The sequence below is a fragment of the Hippocampus guttulatus genome, chromosome 7 (genome assembly GCF_054856545.1).
Source record: "Hippocampus guttulatus isolate MCC_2025c chromosome 7, RoL_Hgut_1.0, whole genome shotgun sequence".
In the NCBI taxonomy this organism is placed as follows: domain Eukaryota; kingdom Metazoa; phylum Chordata; class Actinopteri; order Syngnathiformes; family Syngnathidae; genus Hippocampus; species Hippocampus guttulatus.
This window is the reverse complement of record NC_141267.1, coordinates 12,001,157-12,027,410: the sequence shown is the minus strand read 5'-3', so window position 1 is coordinate 12,027,410 and position 26,254 is coordinate 12,001,157. Positions and strand designations below refer to the sequence as shown.

Sequence of the window (26,254 nt, the reverse complement as noted above, 5' to 3'; positions counted from 1 at the left end):
GTCCCCAATTATCCAATCAGACCAAGTGGCTCCCCAATCAGTATTCGGTCAGCAACGTGACTTTTGAAGTGTGTGTGTGTGTGTGTGTGTGTTTGTAAGTGACTTCAATTGATTTGTCAATATTAATCAGCTTTAATCAGAACTAACATCATATTTATCTCTGGTAAACATGATTATAAGTCCATTTTTAATTTGGGCTCTTTTTTTTAAACACTGCAGAAGGACGTTTATTTAATTCACTTCTAATTAATAGCAAATTAAGGTAGCACAACAGTTTATACAACGGGAGAGGGGGTGCCTTTTTTCCTACAGGGACCATTTGTATAAATTCATCTGAGCACCATAACGATTAAAAAAATGATGCTACTACGAATTGTTCATCATAAGAAATTATGGTTATTGTAGGTTGCGTTTTTCAGCTGAGCAGTGCCCTAGTGGTTGACATGTCTGCCTAACAGTAGAGGTCGAACATCAACATGAAGATCCTTCATCTGAGATTTATTTATGTGCCTTTTTTCCCCCATTTTTGACCCATTTTTTTATTTAGTGTGAGATTAAAAGCAAACGGAAACACAGTGTTCCAGAAAATAGGCAGAATTCATTTCCCCCCCTTCAGAGAATGCATGATTACAGGGCAGCGGTAATATGAAGGCCTGCCATCACACAATCTTTGGAGTGTAGATGCCTCTGGCTTGGCAAAAATGTGAGTGGCAGCTAACAGCGATGCTGGAAGCTGAGTATGAACAATCCTCACTCTTTTCAAGAAGCGTTTTGTGAATGGAAACCACTTCACTTTCATGAGGTCCGAATTGAAAGCTGACTTTTTAACTAGTCAACCATGCAATCGCCTTTTCCAGCTGGTCCTCAAGGATGCATGTTCAGTTTAGAGGTTGAAAACAAAAGCGGTTTATATTATTTTATGGCCAGTTATCTCTTACAAGCACTTTGCAAGGATTAACTAAAAGTTCAGAGAATATGTTTACAGATTTGGGGCACTTTGTTTAAACTGACATTCAATTTGGAGGCAGTTCAGTTAGTGTTGCTCCCTCTCAAGAGCTTGTGGACCAACAGAGTGGAAGCAAAAGGTCACGCAAAATTGACTGAGCACTCCAATAGATCTTCAAATGGCGGCAAGTGATTGTAGGATCTCTCAAGGAGTGGAGATTTATTGAAAAAAAGAGATAGTGGCGGGGAATCGATTGTTCTAAATATCAATGCATTTTTGTTAAGTAACTCTGATTTGTCTCTTCGAGTTGTTTGGATGTTTGAGCACAACAGCGATTTTGGGAAAGGAGTGACAGCGATCGCGTTTTGGCATGCTCAAGGTTAAACCTTTCTACTGTCCTGTTTATCTTTTCGTGATCCCACCATTAAACAATGGTCCCCCACATATATTGTTTCAAGGTTACAAAAGGCGCAAGAATATGTCGACAAGCAGCACAAGAAGTCACGCTCAAGTACTAAAGGTGATTTTATATTTATCTTTTATAAAACTCAAATCTCCAATATAAATTTCTAGAAAGACTCATGCATTCTGTGTGATGCACAAGACATGAACAAGTCGACACAAAACACGAAATAGCGACATGAGGAAGATTGAACCGTCAGAGTCGGCGTCCGCAGGCTGAAGGCGCGTTTGTCAGTTATTTATAGCACAAGCGTCTGGGAAGGAGCGATGCAGCCTACGTCAGTCATATCCTCCTAACTTCCTGCAGGTAAACTATTGTGTGACGGACCTCCAGCAGGAATCCAGTGTGTTACGACATATTTTTTTTTTCCTCTTTGCAAGCCTCTTGCCTTTGTTTCAGCAGAGCAGCAGCAGCCATTAAAAGTAGCTGCAGCGGATGTGGGGAAATGCTACAGGGAGAACCAGTTTGCCTCAATCAGCAGCGCTAAGTTTGAGTGACTATTATCTTTGGCCCACAGGCAGAGACTGCAAATGGATAAAAAAAAAAAAAAAAAAAACAACAAGGTATCATCCATACACTTGAAATTTATCCCCCCCTCACCCCCATCTTCGACACTCTTCGGGGAAATTACGCAACTTGACACTAGATTTGGTGCACTTGCAAAATCGAGCCAGATCTAAATATCCAAAGGTTTGCCTTTGCAAAGACAACATATGCGTGGTTGGCGTTGACAGAGGTAATCATTTTAAAATGTAGACTTTTGTAAAGAAATTTGCAGCTTGCCATCACCGCAGTAAAGCAGTGCGGCTCTGCAGGTGAACATATCGCAAGTGTACCTAATGTAGTGTCCAGAGAGTATGCATACATTACTTCTGTTTGCAGTATGTAATAGAAAAACGACAGTTTACAAAACTACAGTACTGTTAAGAAAATTGTCCTGAAAATGACGTAAGCCGCTCAATATCATGCTACCTCATATTGACCAAATAGACACAAACAAGACCGTAGCATCACCCTTGGTACGGTATATGATATACTTTTTTGGGGGGATATGAAACCGGAAATAAAATTGCACCAAGGTGTCCTCACTGTTTTTCAGCCATAAATAACAGAAAAAAAGACTGCTTTCTCCATTTAGAGATCGTTTCCAAAATGATGAAATTCCGATGAGTGAAAACAAATGTTGTATCATGTTGCTACGGCAACAGGATGTTTTGGAGTGTTGTGTCTTCTCAGCGCCACGAAAATTCGGGCTTTTAACTGACACGGTGAGCCTGTGCTGATACTCCTCTCCAGACCAAATTTTCTTTGAAGATAAAGAACTGTTGACTCCAGTCTACGCATTATCTTCATGAAGCATTTCCATCTTAGAGTGAGCAGGCATTCCTCAAAGTTCAGAACAAATCCCACTCTCAGGTCTGGAAGATATCCTGGTCGGTGTTTTTTGTCTCTTCGGACGGAGGCGGGCTGTTGCCCGTGTCCTGGGTGGAGTTTAGCGGTCGGGTATTGGCTCGCGTTGAGCGCTGCCGCCGTGTCCCGTTGCCTATGCATCGCATGAGGTTCTTGAAGGTGGTCCACATTTCCTCGTCCTTATAGGAGTAAATGCACGGGTTCATGACAGAGTTTAGCACGGCCAGGAGAAGAAGCCAACGCTTGAGTTTCATGACGTTGCAGCTGGTGCAGTTGAGACCGTCCAGCAGCAGAACCACCAGGCCAGGAGTCCAGCAGATCACAAAGGCTCCTACAAAAACAACAAATGGATTAAGCAAACAAGACAGTCTTTGGTGTGGGTTTTCAGATCAGCCGGCAGTCGAATACTTCCTTTGCTAAGCAATCAGGTGGTTTGTTTGTTATCTCGTAATTCAGGAACAGACAGTTCACCTTTCAACCTCTTATTTTACCCCGACCACGACAGTGAGCAGCTTCTCTAACCTTTAAACAATGCTGACAACAATTTGACAGCGATTTAATTTTCCATATAGTTGAGATTGATTCCAAAAATCAATAAGATCATCAAAAGGATTTTGATACAAGGACTTCAAATCAATTAATTGTGGATATAAACAAATGACATGCACATTCAAGTAAGGCTGCAAAAATTAAATCAAAAACTGAAATACATTCAAAACAATCAATCTTAGGGCAACACAATGGTCAAATGATTAGCACGCCGGCCTCACAGTGCAGAGGTGCATGGTTCGCTTCCGGCTTTGGCCCTCCTGTGTGGAGTTTGCATGTTCTTCCAGTGCCTGTGTGGGTTTTCACCGGGTACTCCGGTTTCGTCCCACATTCCGAAAACGTGCATGACAGGTTAATGGAACTCTAAATTGTCCCAAGGTGTGATTATGAGTGCGAATGGTTGTTCGTCTCTGTGTGCCCTGCGATTGGCTGGAAAACCAGTTCGAGGTGTATCCTGCCCGAAGACAGCTGGAACATGCACCAGCGTGCCCGCGACCCTCCCTTGACCATTTTTCCACAAGGACTGAAGTTACCGCAGTTGCAAGTACCACTCCGTGTGGAAATATGTTGGCACAATAGTGGTGAGGAAAGAGTTCATTCATTATAGCTCTGTCCAAATAGGACGATAAAGTGCAATGCGTACCATAATAGAACATTTATGATTATCAACACAAGGTAATGTATCAACAGTATGATAGCCAGTTGAGTAATGTAACCAGCCGACTCTACACTCTCGTTTCCCAACACCAGGCAAAGCCATGTATTTTAAAGCCATACATACTCTGTATCATGTATGGCAGAAGTAGTTGTTACATTAGTTGCAGCCCGACATTCGAGCAATGCACCATCCAAATTATAATATTACGTTCAAGTAAAGATAAATTCAGAAGTGCAACAACTTCTGAATGAAATAAAAAGTTGGTGAAGCAGACACTGTTCCACATTTTCTAAGTGGGATAAATGCTCCGAAAAACCAGGCGCAATTCAAGTACCGGTAATTGTAAATGAGCACTGCTTGAATCTGCTATTCTTTGGCTAAAACGAAAACAAAATAAGAGTCCATTCATGTTCATATATAGAGAAAAGCATCAAGAGCAACCAAGTTCAACTTTAAATGTTTCACTTTTGGGAACGATGACTACAAAGTCCACCTTAGCCCTGTACGATGTGTTTTAAAGCCAAAGCACTATTAAAAGGCCCAAAGAATCAAAGCACTTTGGCTCTACACCCGACAGCCAATCTGCCTCAGAAAAAGCGAGTTCCAGCAATGCTCTGTTGATTTATTGTTGACTTTAAAGGTGCACATCGCCAGCTATGTTGAGCTGTGCTTAGCCTGGCTGCTCTCCATGACGTGATTTTGCTTGTGTAGTGAAACCAGTTTGTATTTCCACATTAGTTTACACTTTTGTTTACGATTCTTAATGTGAGCACGAGAGGAAACGTGTGTTGCTGAGACTTCCTACGTGGGATCATCGTAGCGAGTCACTTGCATGATTTGTTTCGCCCAGTTTCAATACCCTTTCTGATACTTGGCATTTTTGGACAGGTCCGAGTGTCTAATTCCAATAAATCTATTCCTGTGGACAGTTGTAGTGACTACACGGAAGTAAACAATAATACACACACAGGGCAATTAAATGTTACATAAGCTGGGCTGACTCTTTAGCCCATGGAGGGCATTTAAATCATGTCGAGTTTGCATTGACGGGGTAAATGTAATTTGTGCATTTATGCTGAGCTTGCATTGGCAGACAAATGCCATATATTGGATTTTTATCCATTGATTCCGACCTGAACATTTTCCCCATTCCATGTGTTTTACGCCACCAGAGTGCATTTCAGAATTGTGCCACTTGAGACTGAAAAAAAAAAAATCAAGATTGGGCCACTTGGACCATGCAGTTTAAATCCAGCCTAACATGCCTGGGCACACAACTGGGCCGCTAAAGGGAATTTTGGCACTTAGATGAAACCACAAGCTTCAACTTGTCTCCACCAGCAATATGTCTTTACCTTCAGCATGTCTACAGACAAAACAAAGTGTTCACTGGGAGACAATCATGTTTTCCTATCATGGCTTGAACAACTTGACCATTTTTAGACATCGCCTTTTAAAGTGTAAACGTTTGTCAATTGGGGGCGGGGGGAGGGCAGCTGCAGAACATGCTTGTAGATTTTCTATTCCTGACCCAAGTTGGGGGACAACCCCCCCCCCCCCCAAAACTAAATAGCATGTTAACTGGCATGATGTGTTAGAAAAGCAGGCCCAACACTTTCAGATACAATCCAATTATTTGTAGGCACAAGAATGACAGAGACCCAAACCAGCATCCGAGTCAGTGGAAGCAAAATCCAAACCCGTGTTGTTAGACAGACTGACTAAATCCCCAATTGCATCTTACTCATGCTGATCGATTTTTTCTTGAATGTCATGTGAAGTCATGCAGTATGTCTGCTCTCTGTACTGTCCCCGCCTAAAGACAGATCAAAAACTTACGCAATCACTCATTCTAACTGGACCCAGAAAGCACTCAGACGCCTCAGAACCGGTTTGTATAGTTTCCACCCAGCCGACTGGAGCAAGAGTTAACAGTTTAACTGCCCGACATAAACCATCCCCTTGAACCCGGCTGTGGACTTTGCGTGACACCCTGTCACCTTGTCTGCAGTTACACTCGCGGTCGGGCATTTGAACTGAAAGATCGTACGAATGTGAAAGTAGGGAGACATTTGAATGTTAAGAGACTTTACAAGGCTTGCAATACATATCGTAGTCAGAGGTAATGTGCACAGCGTATGTTTGTCTTATGTTTTCCTGTTTTTCATGGCAGGAGGGAGGTGGGGGGGGGGGCGAACGCTCATTGAAGGGTGTGTGTTTGGTGGACAGAAACATTGCACACGCAGAGGAGCGGAGTCCTTGTAGGATAAGATAACTACACAGCGGTTTGGAATACTTTGTGTACACATACAGTAATCGAACCATCTGGATGGACAAACGGGCACGTGTAAACAAAGAACAATGACATATGATATCCAGCAATATTTTTTTTCTTGATTTTTTTATCTGGGTGGAGTGAACAAATAAAAAAAACGTAACTAAAAGGCAAAGTGTTCCACCTCCGAGTTTCACCTCAATTCCTGGTTCGACATTAAGTCACTTTTAGGAACAACCAGTACAACGGAACATGTGAGGTTGACCATTATTTGTTCAGTTAAAATCTTGCCCATCAAAAGCATGGCATTCTAAACTCTTAATGTAATGTACAGTATGTATAAAAAGTTGAGGAATTACGAAACAAATATACATAATGTACACAGCAATACATCTATTCACCCTTTGATGATGCATGAGCGATGCAGAATATTCAAGGAGAGGCAGGAAACATCGCAAATGTGTTGTTTCTTCTCCCATATTGTTCTGAACAGCAAGGATAACCAGGATACAGATTTTGCTTCCGTACCTATGTAACCGCTATGTCATGTACCAATTCGGCCCCTATGGTCAGTATGAGCACTTTTTTGCCTTTGTCATTGCATAAGAAAAACAAACAAAAACGCACACAAAACTAAAGCGCTGAAGTTAAACAAACCCGATCTCTTTGCTGCTGAGAACGGTTTGTCCAACTTTATAAATCCACCCATCCATTTTCTAATCCGTTTCTCCTCACAAGGGTCGCGGGCATGCTGGAGCCTATCCCAGCTGTCTTTGGGCAGGAGGCAGGAGAAACCCTGAACTGGTTGCCAGCCAATCGCAGGGCACACAGAGACCAACAGCCATCCGTGCTCACACTCACACCGTGGGACAATTTCGAGTGCTCCATTAACCTGCCACGCGTGTTTTTCGAATGTGGGAGGAAACCGGAGTACCCGGTGAAAACCCACGCAGCCACGGGGAGAACATGCAAATTCCACACACAAAGGCCAGAGGCGGAATCAAACTACTTTCAAAGTGTATTTTTTAATCGTGGTTGGAATACAAGACTTCAACGATATAGTGTTCTGATTTAAGAGCTCCCTATTTAGTTTTAGTGTTCATAATATTTAGTAGGTGTTGAATTTATTTATCAAAGAGAACGTTGATAATCTGTGATCATTTAACTTCTGGTTGTCTCCATTTTCATTTTTTTCTTTTTTGTGGTAGTGGTAATGGATACTCTGACTCAATTGAGGGAGAGAGTGGTGCAAATCACCCACTCAACAAAGAACATAATCAACTAATCCAACTGGCTTGTCGATGATAAAAATACCGGAGAAGAAAAGGAAGTTTCAAGCTTCTTAAGTTTTCTAAAAGACATTAGTATTCCAATTGCCAACTATCACGTTGAAGCGGTTGAGTTTTTGAGATACTTAAATTTCCCCAACTCATTGTGCATCATAAACATGTGCTGTGTCGTTAACCACAAATAGTTTGGCCTGTCCCTCAGAAAACATATTCATACAGAGTGTATCTGCCATAATCAAAAAGCCAAAAGTCACAATTTTTTTGTTGCTCACGATGCGGGGAGTCCTTGTTATCAGGAAGTTACTCAGCAATGACTGCATTTCCCATAATCTAGGGTTATTTAGAAACCCTAAAGATGGACATAGAAGAACACAATAGGAATCATAACAAAAGGGGTAAGAGCAGTATTTACCTAGCACCACCATGACTGTTTTGATGAGCTTGATGGGCGTCCTCTTGCGGTTAATGGAGCCACTGGTGTGCGGCGTGAGCAACGACGTCTTCTTCTTGACGTAGGCGTAGATCCTCATATAAATGGCCACCATCACCAGAAATACGACCAGGTTCGACACGGACCAAAAGACCAGGTAGCCCCTGCTAAAGATGGGGGCCAGCTGGGAACAGTCATTCAGGTTGCAGATGCAGTGCCAGCCCAGACTGGGCACGGCGCCCATGAGGATGGAGATACCCCACACCAGCACGATGAGCAGGGTCACCCTCCTTTTCGTAAGGTTGCTGTGGACTTTAAAGTTCATGATGGAGATGTAACGCTCCAGCGCGATGACGAGCAGGTTGGCCAGCGAGGCAGACAGGCTGATGTCCAGAAGACCTTGGCGGATAAAGTATCCTTTCACTGTCAGTCTCCGCGAGACCTCACCAGTGTTGAACATGAGGTACACGTACGCGATGCCCGCCAGGAAGTCTGAGGCAGCGAGATTGGAGAGGAGATAGTAAAACGGGTAGTGGAACCTCTTGTTCGTAATGACCGCTGCGATGACCATGGCGTTGGAGAGCAGGATGAAACAGCAAAAGAGTGAGCCCACCACTTGGACGAGAATGAGCTGGGTCTTGTCCCATTTATCGTCAGCGCCGCTGTTGTTATAGAAAAAGCTCATGGGCTCGTCGTAATGGCAGGTGAGGTTTTGCCGCGCCATTTTTTTCTACACAAAACAAAACAATGTCAAAATTTGATATTCAACTGTACTGTGAAAATCATTCAGTAAAATACATTTCGTTATTCCAGTGCATGAAGGTCAGATTAAAAAAAAAACGTGAAAACCTGCATTGAAAAAACAATTTTAAATGAATGGTGATCTACTTGGAAATAATGGATTTTACAGCTTTCATTCATTCCATGACCCCACTTGTCACTTGCTCTTCTCTCAAATCATCATCCCCATTGAAATTAGCAGAGGTCCTATTAAGTCATTAGTGCCTAGCAAAAAAAAAAAATATACATTTTTGTCATGTGTTTTTAAATAATGAAAACATCACTCATTAATATATGTTATGGGAACATATAGTATAGTAATAACAATGGAAACTAAATAGTTTGTACATTATAATTATTTAATTGTGATTGTGCGTAGTTATATTGTGTGCCTACTTGTGTTACTCCAGCATTTGTGTTCAAATATCTTCAACTGGGAGTGGCATTAAATGCTCAAAGCCTCTTTTTAAATAATTCTTCACTATCTGTCAAACCGCTGCTTGTTGTGAGGTGAATTGGGTTGAGTTCACTGGCACTAAAGAGCGCTTGTATCACAAATTTGTTCTTGCAATTAAAAAAAATAAAATCTTTGCTCTCTACCTCTACGCTCCACTGTACTGTACCTTACTGTAATACCCTCACATATGGAAAGCAGAGCCACAGTCACCGAAGCACTTTTCAGACATTTACCATCAGGGGAAAAGTAAAAGACAACTACAATAGGCACACTCACGCAGGGGCTTGCCACAGTTCATGCCCAGACAATCAAACGCAGACTCACCGACTCACGAGCCACCCCAGCAGGCCCTACCCCTTAAAGCGACATGAATATACGAATCTTTGCTAACGGGTGTCTTCAAATGCAGTGTGATGCAAACAAATGCTCAAAATGGCTTGGTATACAGTTTTTGAGCATATTTCAATACTGGATGAAGAATAAATGATGAAAACGCTGAATAGCAAGTCGTTTGAGCATTTATTCGACAGGCTACTATTAGTGAGTGCAAAGATGGGACTCCGTAGTACATTACATGGACCTTAAGATGGGTATCAACGACATGGAATTAATGCTGGGGATCGCTGATGGTGGAGTGGTACACTCGGCTGACTTGTGTGCAGGGAGCGTGGGATCGGTTCCCACTAAGTGACAGTGGTGATGTGGGTGGGAATGGTTGTTTGTCTCTCTATGTGCCCTGCCACTGACTGGTGACCAGTTCAGGGTGTAGTCTGCCTTCCACCCAAAGTCAGCTGGGATAGATTCCAGCAACTCCTTCTGACCCTCTTCAGGATAAGCGGTGTTGAAAATGGATGGATGGAATTAATGATCAAACAGCTAGCCATAAATGCATGCAGGTGACTGTTGGAAGACGATAGGTCGAGCAAATATCAATGTTGTCTGTGGTTCCTTTGCTCGTTATGGATATTTAACCTGAGAAGCAGATGAAGTCAGTTATAAATTCAATATTTCTTTTTTTTGTGTCTTTTTTTCCAAGCAATACGTCATGGTCAAAACATTACATACTTTGCATTTGGCACACACAAAAAAAAAATCTTCAGGTCAATAAAGTCTAAAGTATATTTTTGTCCAAACAAGTTCGATCAAACTTTACAACCTGTTGTGCTCGGCTTGTCAACTGGTACAAAAGTAGCGCTGAGTCGAGAATAGTGGAGCGGGGTGGAAAGGAGTGTCGCCACAAGAGTATCGGGGGAAAAAAGTCAAGAGAAAAGTCAGCAAGGTGAGTTTACCTCAGGTAAACGGCTGCGTCAAGACACCGACAGAACGGATAAGTTCCTCCCCGAGGACGCGACCATTTCCCCGCTCCAGTGGCTCGAGGCTTGCGCCCACGCAGCCGTGGACGGAGGGAGGCGACAACGGCAAGTTAGTGGAGCCAAGTGAAGACAGACAGCGAGGGAGAGATTCAGCGCCCTGACTGAGCCTTCGACCAGATGACGCAGAGGGCGTGTGCGCGCCGGCAACACAACTGAATTCCTCCGCGCCCGAAACCTTAACAATGCGCGTGCGCACACTTTCCTCGAGTTAATCGTTTATTAAAACTCACATACCTTCCGGCGGAGGTGACAAAAGTACTCACATTCAGTACACGGGCGCGCAGTTGAGGGTATTCTGTCCACTTTCGTTTCCAGCCATTAAAACTATTAATTTCCTTTTGGCTAGAGTAGACCTATGTTGGATTACTATACTACCAATGACCGCATCAAGACTAGACACAATTAAGTGAATTATTCAAAGTAGCTTCCTAGGGGCAAAAAACAAAACAAAACAAAAACCGTGCACGTCCACTGGCAGAATACTTGCGTTAAAAATTTACACCTTAATAACGCAACCAATTTATGCCATATTAACAGCCACGTAAACAGGATTTTTTTTCCCGGGGAGATGCTCAAGTAAAAAAAAAAAAAAAAGCACCTATCACCAAAATTATTCAAAAGATTAAGAAAAACGCCGCGGGAAAGAGTTTCTTGTGTTAACACAACCAAAACAGTCAATAATAAAACTATAGCATAAAACGTCTACACACCACTGTTGATCTATCAGGAGAGGCCAAGATACATCATTTCAAAACTTTTTAAAATGACAGTGACCTATAACTTGTACAACTCAATGAAAGCAAAAAACTGCCACTATTTTAAGTGCCCCTGATGAACCCAAGACAAAGTTCAGCTGTCATGGCCGCAAGTTTAACTTGAGTTTTTTGTCATCACACACTAAATTTGCTCCGGTGTAAGATATACCGCAACAAAATACATCGGTGCAGCACCGAAGCAAATGTGTGCCGTGTGAACACCCCTACTATTTTCCGCACAGAGCACCCACAATATCAGGGGGATTTCATCGGTCAAAGGTATCAATCAGGAGGGGGCAAAAGAATTTTCAATTAAAATGATCACAGTGAAGATAGTGACATTTCCAATAACTGGATGCTCCTCCATTGATGAAAAGAAACCGAGCAGCCAAGAGGCTGTTTAGGACACGTGACAACAGTCTACGGTCTTATTCATACAATATGTCTGTGACAAGTGGCAAGAGAGAAGCCTTATCTAACAAAGAAAAAATTACCGGTAACTAAATATGCTCCATTGACTAAAACAATGCAAAATCTAGGCCTGTTTAGTTGAACACGAAGCTAAAATACTCACAGCAAACCATCGCTGCTCCTGTTGTATGTATGAATGGCAATGGGTGGATGACAACTCTGAATTGGACCCAAATTTTTCAGGAAAAATACACCTCAAAAGTTACACAACTGTGATGTGGGGCGGGGAAACATTGTGATGATGAACGGAACTTGTGACATTGTCATTGTGACAAAGTGTTAAACATGTCTCTGGCCTGTCGGTGAAACCCAAGTTGACGAAGAATAAAATGAATGAACAGAATATAGACTAGGATGTGGTTTTGGTCTATGTAAAGAGACTCACCTCCCAAGTCCAACCAGTAATATCCCCCTATTAGACACTGCACCACAGTTGCACTTCAGATTGTTATAATGACAAAGCATTTTCTGATCTGAAATCTCCTCCCACATACAGTATATCTGTAAAAGGATTTACTGGGACCAAAATTCAACTCGGGAAAATTCTTCGTCGGGGGCCGGGGAAACCGAGTAAGGGGATTCTGGGATCGGACGGCTGCCGTCACACACCTAAACGTAATAAATCAGGTGGGTGGAAGTTACACTGCAAAAAGTTAATCGGCGATGGGGGGCTCACGTCTTTGCACCCCTGAACCACTAATCCGAGAACCGCCACTGGAACAGACTGAGGTAACACTAACCTGTACATCCTACAAAAACACAGCGGTGCAGCTCTGCTTACATTTTAGCTTTGAATTCATATAGTTAAGTGGCCGGACTCAGTTGCTTGAAAGATAATGAGAGTTTTACAGTTGTGGACATGCATGCATTTCAGAGACCCAAATCTTTTAAAATTTCCATAATACTTTGTATGTCTTCCACAAGGATTTCATGATGGTAAAAGTTTGACATTGGAACAGCTTCATTTAATCTCAATTATCTTTCTGACTGTGGGGAGATTTGTGACTCATCAAATTAGTCAAGTTGAAGGAAATGCCAGTAGAATGAAGCCAAATTGTCTTTTCGTACAAAGAGACATTTAGCAAGCATGCTAATTTCATTTCACTGAGCTGATTTGGAAAGATTCTCATTAAAATGAGATTTCAACGACAAAGCTGCTTGCTCCAAAGGATCCTTGATGGACATTCATTAGGCTGCACCATTAAACAACTAAATGTAACGGAGGCGGTACTTCCTTCCACTCAATTGAATGAAGACGGTTGCAGCTGCCGTCCGTGACACAAGAGGGAGCGGTGGAAAAAGGATGATTTCTAAACATCAACAGTAAGTGAAAATATTGTTAATACACAACTGTGCTGGAATATTCACAAAGTGTCAATTCTGAAGTAAACAACCTTATTTGTAGTTTAGCCAAGCATGCCATACATAAGTGAATTAAATTGAGGGTATACTGAATAAAAACATTTAGAAAACCTTTCTAGGAAGAGATGGGGGCATTCCGACTGTATAGCTTCTAATCAGCAATCTTTGGGTGTGCCAGCAAAGCTCCCAGCAACTAATTTCAATGTTGTCAGAGCAAAGGAGCTCACGCCAAACCTCAGAGTAGAGGGAACTCCACTACGTGGGTCGCTGATGACAGGAATGGGCTCATCGGATGAGTGGAAAAGTGCACTTTCAGATAAAATTTGTGTTTCGCTGTAGCAGCCGAGTGTAAGCACACCAACTCAAAAGGTGCAACCTGATTTTTAAGACTCCTTTGCAAACTGATAATCAACTGCACAAAGCTTAGCAGGAGGTGACTCACCAAGCAAGTCAGATTACATTTTCCCCAAGTCTTCCTTAATTCAGCTTCATTCGTTTTATAAATGGAGCCACTTATTGCAAAGTAGAAGATAAGGCGAGTTGCGGTTGAGTCAAACTCAGTTCTTCAAAATAAGTGCACTCCAAGCAAATGTGGCTTCATACCGTGTTCAATTATTCAAGCATTACAGAAACAACCAGATGTAATGTATCCGTTTCAGTGATGAGAGGAGCAAACATGACTGCAGATTGACTAGCGGGTCACATTACAAACCAAATCAAATTGAAGAGTAATCCATCCTTAAAGGATTGCATTTATAAAACTCAAAAGTGGTCTAACTCTATTATGGTAATACAGTAGAACGAAAGATGAGAATTGTGGTGCGAAAGACCGGCTTAAAAAAAAGGGCATGGTTCTGCGCAGTGTGATAGCATCTAGAAACAACATCCTCGTACAGTATAACTCTATGGATCCAGAACACAGAGCCTGAGGACGTGTGGGATGCCAAGTGCAGCAACATCCTCTGTTTATTCCTTCAGTAAATACACTGAAATAATTGACGAGAAGGAGACACGCAGAATTTTATGGGGAAGTCTAGCGTGACACAACTACTAGTTTGGTGACCACTGATGATACTTTCACTTCCTGTTAAATGGAAATAGTGCATGTGTGGTTTGTTTTGTGTTCTGGAACTGCCACCAGGGTGCAGTGGAACCCAAGTCTAACGTGAAGGATCGCTCGGAATGCTGAGGGATACCATACAATTTAACTTAATTTGTCAGGAGTCTTTACCAGCAACGTCTCGTGACAGGAAGAACATGTTTAAATGCGATGTCATTACATGGCGGCACGGACGAAAAACCTGTGTATTGCCTCGGGACCATTTATATTTCATACAATAAGAAGTCACGGCTTTTGATGAGAACCAACCACTGTACTCGGTGACCAAAAAGAATATGACATGAATGGAGGTGGAAGACACCGACAGAAATTGGGAAACCGGAGTTTAGAGTATTAAAAAAGTGTTCTAAAGATGCGCTTTTGGTGGAAAAATATTTATTTGTTGGTATAAAACAATATATATGTAGAAATCAGTGTTTTATTAAAATGTATTAACGTTTTATTAAAATGTATTAACGCTCCCCCATAAGGAAATAGCCGACAGACCACAGCCGTGGTGGCTTTGATTGGAAGTCGTGAGACCAAGAACAGTCATAGTAAGTCATCATCCATTCAGAAATGTTGTAGCTCCCACAATCAAGGGAAAGGTTAGTGGGCCAAGTAATACTAAAATCTTGGTGAGGTAACCTGAAGTTTTAAATGTCCTTTTGGGTCAACTTTCAAGGAAGCATACATGCAAGGGCATCCTAGGTCACGCTTTTGGTAAACAAACTCAGGAACCCAACACACCCTATTTTCATGTGATCCTTGCACCTCACTTTCCAGCCATGACTATTCGACCTATGCTGCATACATCTCGGCATAAAGTTCCTGTGAAAGGTCCTAGAATTTCAGCTGAACACCAAATTGTACCACCGATTTGAAGATTGGACAGGACTGCGTTATGGTCCCGCTTAATCACTAATTAATTTTGTTTAAGACTCAGTCTGGAAGCAGTTGGGCTGGCAATTGGTATTTCACCTTAGTGATGGGAATTTTTTTTGTTTATTTAATCTGGAATTTGAATGTACAGGGCTGAAGATATGCTAGTACTCATTCAAATTATACTCGATTTTGAGGCTGATAATGCATTTTATTTCTGTATATTCAACATTATAAGTCAGATCTGAAACAAAGATGCACAAAGACATAACGGGTAACTTTCTCATTACTTTGCGGCATCTTATCGTATGCACAAACAATGAATAATCACATTTATTGCATCATTCTATGAAGCACCAGCAGGTCTAGGAAAATTCATAAACGCATGTGTGCACCCCCTCCACCAGTCCCACCCCTTGCTGACACTGTCACCCTGGTCGCCAACAAACACTGTAAATAAAAAACAACAACTTTACATCTTGCTCAAAGACATAACTGAGTAAGTTCATGCTTCAGTAAGTTCAACATGGGGACTCACGTAATGTCTTTGTATTGCACGACACAGCGGTCCACAAGCAAGGAGTCCGAATGAGGAATATTCGCTAGTGTGCGTCAGACGTGTGAAGTCCTATTCCCATCGCTCTCTTCCCAGATTGCTTCAATCGGGAGGCGCAACATTTGTCAGCTGATGAGTGCGATGTCATCACTTTCAGCGACTCTGTTAGGATTAGATTCATGAAACAATGAGATTAGTCAAAGTGATCTATGTTGTAGTAACCCGGGACGGCGCCTGGGGGGTAGGGAGGGGGGTCACTTTGTTTAAATGCACTGTTGGTATTTGTCGTGCAGCATGAGTGGCTTCATCTTGAAAAAGGGACAATGTTTGTATCTTTTGCCTCGTTACTGATACATATTTATGAATACTCTTACCAGAACAGCGATTGTGCAGCTTCTGTCTATGAAACTGTATGGATATAAATATTTGCATTATTCTTGCCTAGCACGTCCGCCTCACATTTCTGAGGTTTGAATCGCTGCTCTGGTCTTCCTGACAGCATGCTCTCCAAACAAAGGTTTCTTTCCACATTCCATGAACATTTGTGTTATCTGAATAGACAATTCCAAATAATCCAGAGGTGTGAATGGTGGTCTGTCTATATATGCCCCCTCATTGGCTTCCGACCAGTGCGCAGACTCCAGCTCATCTGTGACACGAATGAAGAACAAGCGCCGTAATGGGCTGAGAGAGTTCACTGTCTACGTAAATTTAGGTTTCACATGTTTATTTTAAAAACTTCATAGGAATATAAATACAAGTCAATACAAAGAAAAAAAGACTTAAAAGGGGTTTATTTTAAAAAAATAATTAGTGTGAAGCGTGATGAAAACAAGATGTGGGTTGTGGTATTTAAAAAGAAAAACATTGATTTTATTTGGAAATTTCATGCCCATTTGACCCTGGTCTGTGGGAAGATTTGAACTGTGGGGCTACAGTTCAAAAGTGGGATGGACAGACACGAAACCAGGAACACATGGAACATACTCAAAGTCCTTTACACTGTGTTCATGAGGCACACACTATAATTGCCCTTTTGTTTTAGCTGCCTTTTATTTTTTGGGTTGTTTGCAATATGTTTCGCTCAGACAGTACAGACTGTTTATTGACATTTTGTTAGAATCAGCCTCAGTGACTCATACAGACTCTTATGAAACAAAAATAGATATAATCTGACTGGTGGCCTTTTTTCTGAGCCATTGAAGCTACAAGCGCTTTTGAAATGGATGGTGTAACAGCAGACCATCAATTGTCACCTTTTATATCTCTCCCCTACCAGAAGGGGGCGAAGCTAGTCAACATCCTCAATATTTCTGGAAATAAGTTGACAATGAATTTCAACAACTTGGTTGCCTTATAACAGTCCACAAGCAGAGACAGAATGATGTTGTCCTTTGTAGCTTCCCGGCGTGATAAACTGAAACTCCTTCAGACATGTTTAAAATAAAACACGCATCTTATTCCAAAAGAATGACAGAGTGGTTTAAGTAATGAGGAGGATAGCCTATGGAGAAAGTGCAAACATGCATGCCAAAATGCAAAGCCGATTCAAAACCTCTGCCTCGCTAACCACTGAACTTTCATTTTCTTGGCTCAAATGTTGCCGTTGTAACCGGGTGCAGATTATAGTGTGTTTATCTCGGAGGAACAGAGCCATGGCTGTGTATCGGGGATGGTGGATATTCCCAGCCTCTAATTAGCCATTGCTGGGTGTGTAACAAATAATTTCAATGTTGTCCGTGCAGAGGAGCCCACGCCAAACCTCAGGGTGGAGGGAAGCCCACTCCACTCTGCCAGTCGCTGATGATAGGGATTCGATCATTGAAAAGGAATGAGCAGGAAAAAAAAAGTCCTTCAGAAAAATTAAGTTTCTTGCTGGAACAAGAAAGTATAAGCAATACACTGTCAGGAGACTAAATGGTACGATGAGGTACTGAAATGGTTTCCAGGTCCATTTTTTATTCGATCAATTAAAAAAACTGTGCAGCAAAAATTATTTTCTTTATATTGTCAAGCAGACCTATTTTCTCGCCAAAGATCTTTTCAGGTCAGGTTTGTTGTAATGAGTGATAATGTTTGTTGTGGTCGATTATTAGTTTACCCGTGAGTAGTCAAGCAAATCTGAAACGTCATGTTAGTGAAAAGACACGGGATTAACTCCCGGTGTTCTGATTTTGGCTTTTTTTTTGTGATACCCCTATAGAATCAGAAATTGAATTTATTGGCAATGTCGGAAAGGGCCTCGCTGCTCACAACAAAAGGAGCACTACAAACATTGGAGTTAGTCAGAATGTTACTTTCATTAATCCAAAATTGTGTTCAAACTTTTGAGGATTCCACACATTTGATGTTCATTAATTTGTTTGAAGATCACATTAGACCCCATGGTATCTATTTATTCCCAATTTATATGATGCGTGTTTGGCACACAAAGACTAATTCACGAGGAAGCATCCACAAAAACAAAAGAAAATGTGCATCTGGATTGGGAAGTTTTGTTCATCCCCTTTGAACGGAGAGTCGGTCAGGAAATTCTTGGCAAGGGGAAAAGTCACATAACTGGTAAGAATCGTGGGTAAGCCAGATCTGACATCAACAGTTAACCTGATCTGTATTCAGATAAAAATGAACAGTTCACATAACTTCCTTTGCCAGTGAGCATACAAGGGTATGTTGTGCGTGCGCGTGTGTAGGCGTACGAGTGCTGATCCAACGATGCACGTGCAACGTACCTTTCACAGCAGCAGAACACTGAGTAGCGGGTGTAGACGTCTTGCTGTTTGCTCTCCTCCGAGCAAACAAAATCTTTCTGATCTCTTAGGAACTTTTGCAGGTCTGTCAGTGGGAATCCATCCCTCTGGTAATTCTGTCATGAAACAAAGGCCAAAATGCTAGAGTTAAAAAAGCTTTTACAGGAAAGTCAGGCCCATTAGGAGAAAACTGGTGAAACGAAATTAAGTCCAAGTAAGAGATTTGCTATAGGAGGCAGGTGGGGGGGGGGGGGGGGGGGGTATTTATTTTCAGTTAATATTTTAACCCACATAGAAATTCGTTTACACAGATCGTGAGGAAGTACCTTAATGGTCTCATAGGCGTCGGTGATGAGGGCGATGAAGAGCGACAGCACCATGTAGATGAAGAGTGAAATGAAGGAGTAGAGGTAGGCCCGACTGAACAGCCAAACCAGCGTGTTTTTGTCCTTCAGCTGGGCAAAGGTGGTGAACATGTCGTCGCCGTTCAACAAGGAAAACAGACACTCTGCCACGAGGCTCAGGCCTTCAAACTGGGAGAAACAGAAGGGGCAAACATTTATCGTAACGAGCAAAAACAATACAGAGGAAGACCGTCAACTCTTTTTTTCACGTGCATGTGGATTATCTGATCGTCACGGTGTCGAAGACTACACGATTGAGGCAATATCCTGCTGCACAGGGTTCTATGCAAAAGGGAAATACACCAGATTTTGTCGACTGATGCTGATTCAGCCACGCCCGTGTAGAAAAACATAAAAAATGCTAAGAAGGAACGCTCATCCAGAGTGTGGTAGCGGAAGCTAGTTTATGAAATGACCACTGCTGGCTTTGCTTTTGTTTCAAGATGAAAAAAAAGCAATTCATTTGATTTTTGTTTGAATGACATCTGAAACATTATCCTAATACGCAAGTCTGCTTCTCTTATCATTTGAGATCTTATGTCACCTCTGTGGCAGAAGATATCCATCCATCCATTTTCCGAACCGCTTGATCCTCACTAGGGTCGCGGGGGTGCTGGAGCCTATCCCAGCCGTCTTCGGGCAGTAGGCGGGGGACACCCTGAATCAGTTGCCAGCCAATTGCAGGGCACACAGAGACGAACAACCATCCACGCCCACACCCACACCCACACCTAGGGACAATTTAGAGCGTCCAATCAACCTGCCATGCATGTTTTTGGAATGTGGGAGGAAACCGGAGCACCCGGAGAAAACCCACGCAGGCCCGGGGAGAACATGCAAACTCCACACAGGGAGGCCGGAGCTGGAATCGAACCCGGTACCTCTGCACTGTGAAGCCGACGTGCTAACCACTGGACTACCGGGCCGCCCCGGCAGAAGATATTTTGAGGAAAAAATAAAGGTCACTGAAATAAACGTCAGTGAGATTGCTGAAGTCAGTTGGACTACTCATGAAAGATAGAAAAGTCAATACTGCCATCTAGCGTTTGCAAGCATTATCAAAAATCCCACAGTGGAATCGCTCACACTCCATTTGTGATGCTGCTTTGCTTCCAAAGTTGCTTGAATTTTGTTTGCCTCCGCAGATTGCAGGATACTCCTCGCTCATGATGCTCATCGAAGCTACTGACCTTCTCGTGGTACGGCCCCAGCACAATCCACCCACAGAAGGTGTAGCCAAGGTAAATCATGCCAGCACAGCAGCAGAAACGCAACACCTTCGGAAAGGCGGCCTTCATAGTCAAAATCAGCACCTATAGATCGCAATGAAGCATATGTATAACTTAGGGGGGGGGGGGGGAGTCGAAACTCCAGTGATATATAGTGTTAGAAAGAGTCCAGGAATGGCATCAGGAACGATACATCGCAAATCCAATGACAAGGTTTTCTTTCCCCTTGAAAATAATCTCGTACTGCCGTCTTTTCTTGCACACTGAACAAAGGAAATGGCACACCATCTCTTTGTAGACATTCCGTTTGATTGTTTGACCCACACTGCTGGAGAAAACTGATACGATGGGTTGAAAAAATATATCTTTTGAGACACCATTCCTGGGACCGTTATGACACACCTTGCACAGTGTGTGTTCCTCCACATCAAAAACAATTGCAGTTTGTCAAATAACGCGCTCTACTTAGTCCATCTGAACAAAGGCCAAACAAAATGTCAAGACTCACATTGTATTTCTGGAAGTAGCCCAGATAGCGAATCACGCTGACCCACACCAACAACGTTGACGTACCCAGAAATATACTGCACACATCATAGCTGGTTAAACTCTGTGGGCAAAGAAAGAGGAAGTGTCATAACTGTCCAATTGTGACTGAAAATCATACACAATAAAAAGATTCACCACGAGTAAAATACGAGGCGACACAGACGGATGGACAATCGCAGGACACAAAAATATGGAAATTGTCATACGTTAACATTTTCAGTCTGAAAGGCATTCCATATTTATACATACAGTCCTGTAAAATTGGTCTCTGCAAGACCAACTGTGCATACTGTAACATAAGAGTGTATTGAAGTACAAAACATTTAAATAGGACAACAGGTTCGCACTCAGGTCAACACCAGTCTTTGGGATTCCACAGCAAATGGAGTGACAGGTCAATCACTCATTCATTTTTTTTTAATACCAATGTCAAATTTGAAAGCTTTCGTGTTCTCTGAAGTTTACCTTTGCTTGAATTTCCATCTTCAGTATGGACCCAATTATGGTCAAGAGGTCGCTGACAATGACCAACACGTACCAGCCATTTAGGAACTCTCTCTGGTCATCCTCACAAATCTTTCGGCTGTAGTTTTCATAAAGGAACCTGGAGAATCTCTGAAACGCACACCGACAAACAGAAATTATAGATGTGGTTATGGCGCAAGTTTGCTTGAATGGCAGCTGGTTTGAACTTGGAGGTGTGTCCAAAAAAAAAACAAAAAAAAAAAACAGGCTGACCTGCAGCAACCTGACGGCCAACACGATGGAACGGGTGCACAGCACGGCCGACGTGAGGCAAACCACGATGACAAAGCCGTCGAACACCAGATGATAGTGTGTGTTTTTCTGAGCTGAAAGAAAGATAGCACACGAGAGAACGTTAATCTCTCACGTAAGCGCACCACTTTTGTGACTGATAACCACACAAAGGAAACCGCCTCTGTGGTGCTCTGACACTCCTTAACTGCAAGCGTCTGGTGGCATTTCTGCAGCAAAAGCACTCCATTATTTGTATGGCTCATGTGCTACTGAATTATTATGTCCATGAATTCACATGTACATCTCAACGAGGACAAAATGGCCAGCATTGTCATTAAATTCTACCTGTTCCAGATATCTTCCAGTCTCGGCATGTGCTGCTCTGTGCGTCGATGTCAAGAAATAGTTTCACCTTTCCACTGTGACACTGGTTATCAAATGTTATCTGCAGGAACACACACACAAAAAACAATGCTGTTATCTTTTGTAATTCTGTGTGGTTTGTGCCATTCGAGTGTTCACCAATAAAGTGCAACCTGAAAAGGGTCAACTTCATTTATTCAGATTTGGAATAAACTTTTTTTTAATGGGCAATAAGAGAATTTTAAAAAATGGGCATGGTGCTCAAGGGTCAAACTATTCTGTGATAAAACTTTATAGGCAGTAAAGTTAATTTCCAACATTAACACCATAACTGTCATATGAGCGTAAAATAAAAGTTAATCATTATAAAGTACGACCAATCCCTCCATTTCATACAGATTATCCTGTCCAGCATCACGGGACGGTTGGAGTTTATTCAAACAAATGTAATACTCGCCATGTACCCTGATGACACATGACAATCTTGGGGAGGAAGGATTATGTAATTTGCCTTAGAGGCGAGTCTTTTGTCAAGACCGAACATTGCCAAGTTTGCAGTGTTCAATTTTAATGTTTTTTTTTCTCAGTGTTGCAACATTCAGCTTCAACTGTATTCCCATTTCTCTGCTTTCTGTACTCAATCATGAGCGACGCTGAGTTTGAGCCATACCGTGACAGAAAACGAGTAACAGTCAGGCAACTCCCGCGACCGCACCGTTTGCAGGTTGATCCCCTTTAAATTGAAGGTTATTTTCATGTCCACCAACCTGGAAATGAGGATAAGATTAGGTTCACCCATTCAGGTACAAAAATGTGCGGATGCGTGCATTGTGTGCCATGCTAAAAGGTGTCGTGGTAGAATACCTGTAAAAGTCCAGGTCAAAAAAGGATGTATTATGGGTTTTCCATTGGTGTGCGGTCTTCGGATCAAGTGACAGGCAAACTGGGGGGAGAGGAGAAAAGCCGAAAAAAAGAAAGCAAGACCAAACAATAAGTATGAACCAATGCCTTTTCAATGTCTAACACGTATTTTGGACATCCCATTAAGGTAAACATTTTTTTTAATGACCAAAAATGGGCATACCGGTGTATATTTTTCGCAAGTCAGCGACGATATGGAACACAAATGAGATTTGTTGATCTTCATGCCTCATCCCGAACAAATTCATTTAATGTTGTAATTGCAAACATTGGTACACAACAAATGAAAGTCCCTCTTTTGTTTTGTTTTGTATTGCTCATATTTTTCTGCGCAAACAGAAGCTAACCTGTGTCGTGGTAAATTCATCTTCCTGACCTATGGTTATCATATTTTACCTCTTTACCAGAAATGTTGCCTCTCATTACATGTATCATTTGAAATACTTCAAATATAAATTGAAAAAAAATAAATTCCATACCAGTGTAGTTAATCCTGTACGCTAAAGTTGGAGTGGCATCACATCGGTTGACTTTTTAGACATATTCTTCAACATTTTGGTTGAACTCAAATTTAATAACTTTGTTTGACTTTGGAAAATAAACAATATTTTTTATTTGTTTAAACATCAAATTGTGGAACTCTGGGCAAAACAGAAGAAGAGAGTTTTAGTATGACCATTTTTATGGCTTGTATTTGAAGTTCTAATGTTCACCTGTCTCCAACTCAGCGTCTATGTCATAGGTCTCCTCCGAAGGCGCCACACTGCCTCGACTGTAGAGGTTTTTGCAGATGACCAGAGGCAGCAAGCCACCATCTTCATCCTCAGCATAACCGATGGGACCCACGGCAAGCCGGCCCAGCTGGCTGTACTGTAAACACCAGCAGCGTCACATGAATCCACTCATCCGAGCCAAAGTGCAAAAAAACATCAGCGTAGCACACTTGACAGGCAGCACTTCCACAACCAAACAATCGTTTTAAACACTTATCCTTCATTGAAACATCAATCTTGTGAAGAAAGTATTCTGTTTATAGTGTGGGTTTTTTTTTAAAGATGATGACTGGTCAAACTTGCCTGCTCCAGCACATAAAACAAGCTGTCATAGACACCTTGTTGTGAGTAGACTGCAACGCTGTAGTCGTCCTCATCCACTCCGCTGTAGTCCTTCAGGAACAAGTTTTTCAGGGCCATGGCATTCTCCTCCTTGTAGGACACCACCAGCTGGTTGTTGAGGCCAAAAAGGACGAGCTGGAAGTGAAAAAAATAAAAGTCCTCGGGGGCAAATGGAGCCTGCCACTGAATTTTTTTGTGGCCAACAAAAACAGAGTATGTTGACTTCATCTTTCTTGTTAAGTGACTTTGTTATTTTCACTCTGGCAGAAAATCTTGTTTGTTTATTGATCATATAAACAGAAAATGAAAATTTGACAGGACGTAAAGGGAAGTAAAATTGAAAAAAAAACTATTTACATGTTCAAAGGAAGTAAAAACTTATCTAGTCTTACCCCTTGTTCTTTGTGAGTTTTAATATTGTATCCTTGCCCAATATATCTAATATCTTTACCACAAGTAAACACGAAAAGGATTTTACTTTTCATTGGCTTTATTTTGGCTTTTTGTGGTACCACTGACAGCAAACAAGGAACTAATGGAGATGAAATTGAATATCTTACACAATATATTGAAGTGTCTGGCTTCTGAATACAATATGAGGAAAACAGAATCGCAATTTTCTGAACACATTTCCATCAATCAGATACTATTATCGTAAGTGTACTCACAATACACTGCACAGCACTTTGTGACTCAATGTTCAAACCTTCCTCAGGCATGTAAGTATGGTAAGCAAAGTTTACTTTGCTTTCGTTTTTAGTCTTACTTTATGCAAAGTGGTTATCCTTAGTCAAGATTGTTCAAATAATGCAGGGGTGCCCAACTTGTTTTAATTACAAGGCTGCATTACACTTTTAATAAAGATTCATATTATATTACCTTCAAACCATCCCTAAAGTATCACATATAATCCTAAAGGCGTAATGGTAAGACAAAAATCTGCCTCAACCACATGCTCGAGGCAGCTGCTATTTTGCAACAAAAACCCACCAACTTTTGCTTTCAGCAAAGCGACTGACTGTATTGTTCATGCCAAAACACGATTGGCAATTAATTGACTTCAAGCTATAGCCACCATTGCAGACTTGTCTATGCATCGATAAGTCAGTTCAAACTTAAGTCCAAACAAGTGGCAGTGCCTGTCAGAGGTTTCATTAATGATTTGAATGTACTTCGCTCACCAAGTATCACATTGGCTAAGCAAGAGCAGTTCTGCAAAAGATTTTTTTTCCTTTCATTTCCACTGGAACAAACAGGTTCTCTCCATTTCCTCTAAATGTTGCAATAACTTAACCACAGTCAGCAGCAAAGCGATCAAAGTTCACATATGCACGTATGGCACACTTACAGTATGTCATCACAAAGCATTTAAACAGATAGCACATGGGACCTAAACACAAAGTCTCAACTTGTCATGCATGTTTACATTCAACAAAAAAAATCAAATGTAATTGATTACGTGACAGATTAAGAAACAAACGAGAATTTTGCAATGTGAGGTACATACTTGTGTGGTGATCATGACAATCTTGAGGATCTGCACCCCCAATTTCCAAGGGATGTGCCTTCGGGCCTGGTACTTCTCACATGGGCTCATAAAGTAGAACCTCAGGTCATCCCTCAGGTTTTGCTCCTTGACTAAATCTTGAGTTGTGGTCGAACTGGGGAACAAAAAAGGTTTTCTGAAAATGGTATGGGCATTTTACACTAATTTAGCGCAGGATTGGAGTATTTATCAAGACTCTTCAACACGCTGAACTGAGAACAAGACAGTGGTTAATTTCATGGCTGGAGCCGGAGTTCAGTAAGTTCAATATTTACAGTCAATATTACGAAACATTTAGAAGCAACTTTCAACGTGAATGTCGTCGTCGTTATATGTTGATAAGAATCGTGTTTTCCTATTAAATCGTTACTTTAAAACACACTACGCTTTTTAAAGTTCAAACGGCACGGAAAATGACACTTAATCAAATGAAAATATGGTGAATACAAGTCAGAAACCACCTCAGGAATAGAACTTACCTCACTGAATTGCTCCGATCAAGATAGCGAACCAAGAGTTCCATGATGGACACACTGACAACACGGCAGTCACTCGCCAAACGTGGCCATCAGTCTGACAGCCGGCAGCTGTGCTCTCCGCGGAGGCGCGAGGATCTTCAGAGCGCCAATTAGCAAGCCTCTTGGGCGCTGCCAAAAATCTTGCCAGTGGTGACCACAGGGAGTCGCTGTGTGCACGTTTTACGACCCCCCCTCCCCCCAACACACATACAGAAACATGCATTTGAGATATTTTGTCCCATGACAAAACGTCCATTGAAGGGATTCTTAAATATTACTATAAATACCAAATATCATTTCCTATACTCAGATCAGGTTTGTTTCCTATTGTTCTGATGAAACACC

At 41.8% G+C, this 26,254-nt stretch overlaps 2 protein-coding genes across 6 annotated transcripts; both read right to left on the bottom strand.

Moving 5' to 3' along the window:
* Positions 1 to 1,466: 1,466 nt before the first annotated feature.
* lpar3 (lysophosphatidic acid receptor 3) lies at positions 1,467 to 15,877 on the bottom strand. Of its 3 annotated transcripts, none has more exons than XM_086116250.1 (3): positions 15,738 to 15,877; positions 8,003 to 8,750; positions 1,467 to 3,150 (listed from the first exon to the last, which is right to left on the bottom strand). In XM_086116250.1, the coding sequence occupies exons 2-3, from the start codon at positions 8,742 to 8,744 to the stop codon at positions 2,822 to 2,824; spliced, it is 1,071 nt and encodes a 356-aa protein (XP_085972376.1). In that variant the 5' UTR covers positions 8,745 to 8,750; positions 15,738 to 15,877; the 3' UTR covers positions 1,467 to 2,821. The 3 variants fall into 3 exon arrangements, with proteins under 3 accessions (XP_085972376.1, XP_085972375.1, XP_085972377.1); XM_086116249.1 differs by lacking the exon at positions 15,738 to 15,877 and adding an exon at positions 10,547 to 15,594; XM_086116251.1 differs by lacking the exon at positions 15,738 to 15,877 and adding an exon at positions 10,414 to 10,532.
* Positions 15,738 to 26,058, bottom strand: mcoln2 (mucolipin TRP cation channel 2). Of its 3 annotated transcripts, none has more exons than XM_086116247.1 (14): positions 25,871 to 26,058; positions 25,353 to 25,506; positions 23,807 to 23,980; positions 23,444 to 23,600; positions 22,674 to 22,752; positions 22,480 to 22,576; positions 21,792 to 21,891; positions 21,426 to 21,538; positions 21,226 to 21,302; positions 20,647 to 20,722; positions 20,100 to 20,222; positions 18,832 to 19,038; positions 18,488 to 18,621; positions 15,738 to 15,917 (listed from the first exon to the last, which is right to left on the bottom strand). In XM_086116247.1, the coding sequence occupies exons 1-14, from the start codon at positions 25,912 to 25,914 to the stop codon at positions 15,881 to 15,883; spliced, it is 1,572 nt and encodes a 523-aa protein (XP_085972373.1). In that variant the 5' UTR covers positions 25,915 to 26,058; the 3' UTR covers positions 15,738 to 15,880. The 3 variants fall into 3 exon arrangements, with proteins under 3 accessions (XP_085972373.1, XP_085972372.1, XP_085972374.1); XM_086116246.1 differs by having other exon boundaries at positions 20,647 to 20,748; positions 21,153 to 21,302; positions 25,871 to 26,057; XM_086116248.1 differs by lacking the exon at positions 25,871 to 26,058 and having other exon boundaries at positions 20,647 to 20,748; positions 21,153 to 21,302; positions 23,842 to 23,980; positions 25,353 to 25,502.
* Positions 26,059 to 26,254: the final 196 nt, after the last annotated feature.

Coding starts and splice junctions, on each gene's coding strand:
- lpar3 (XM_086116250.1), bottom strand. CDS start 8,744: ATGGCGCGGCAAAACCTCACCTGCCATTACGACGAGCCCATGAGCTTT. Junction 3,151..8,002: donor AACAGTCATGGTGGTGCTAG/GTAAATACTGCT, acceptor TTGTTTTTGTAG/GAGCCTTTGTGATCTGCTGG.
- mcoln2 (XM_086116246.1), bottom strand. CDS start 25,914: ATGGAACTCTTGGTTCGCTATCTTGATCGGAGCAATTCAGTGAG. Junction 21,892..22,479: donor GTTACTCGTTTTCTGTCACG/GTATGGCTCAAA, acceptor GTGTTCCTGCAG/ATAACATTTGATAACCAGTG. Junction 21,303..21,425: donor TGGCCGTCAGGTTGCTGCAG/GTCAGCCTGTTT, acceptor TGTGCGTTTCAG/AGATTCTCCAGGTTCCTTTA.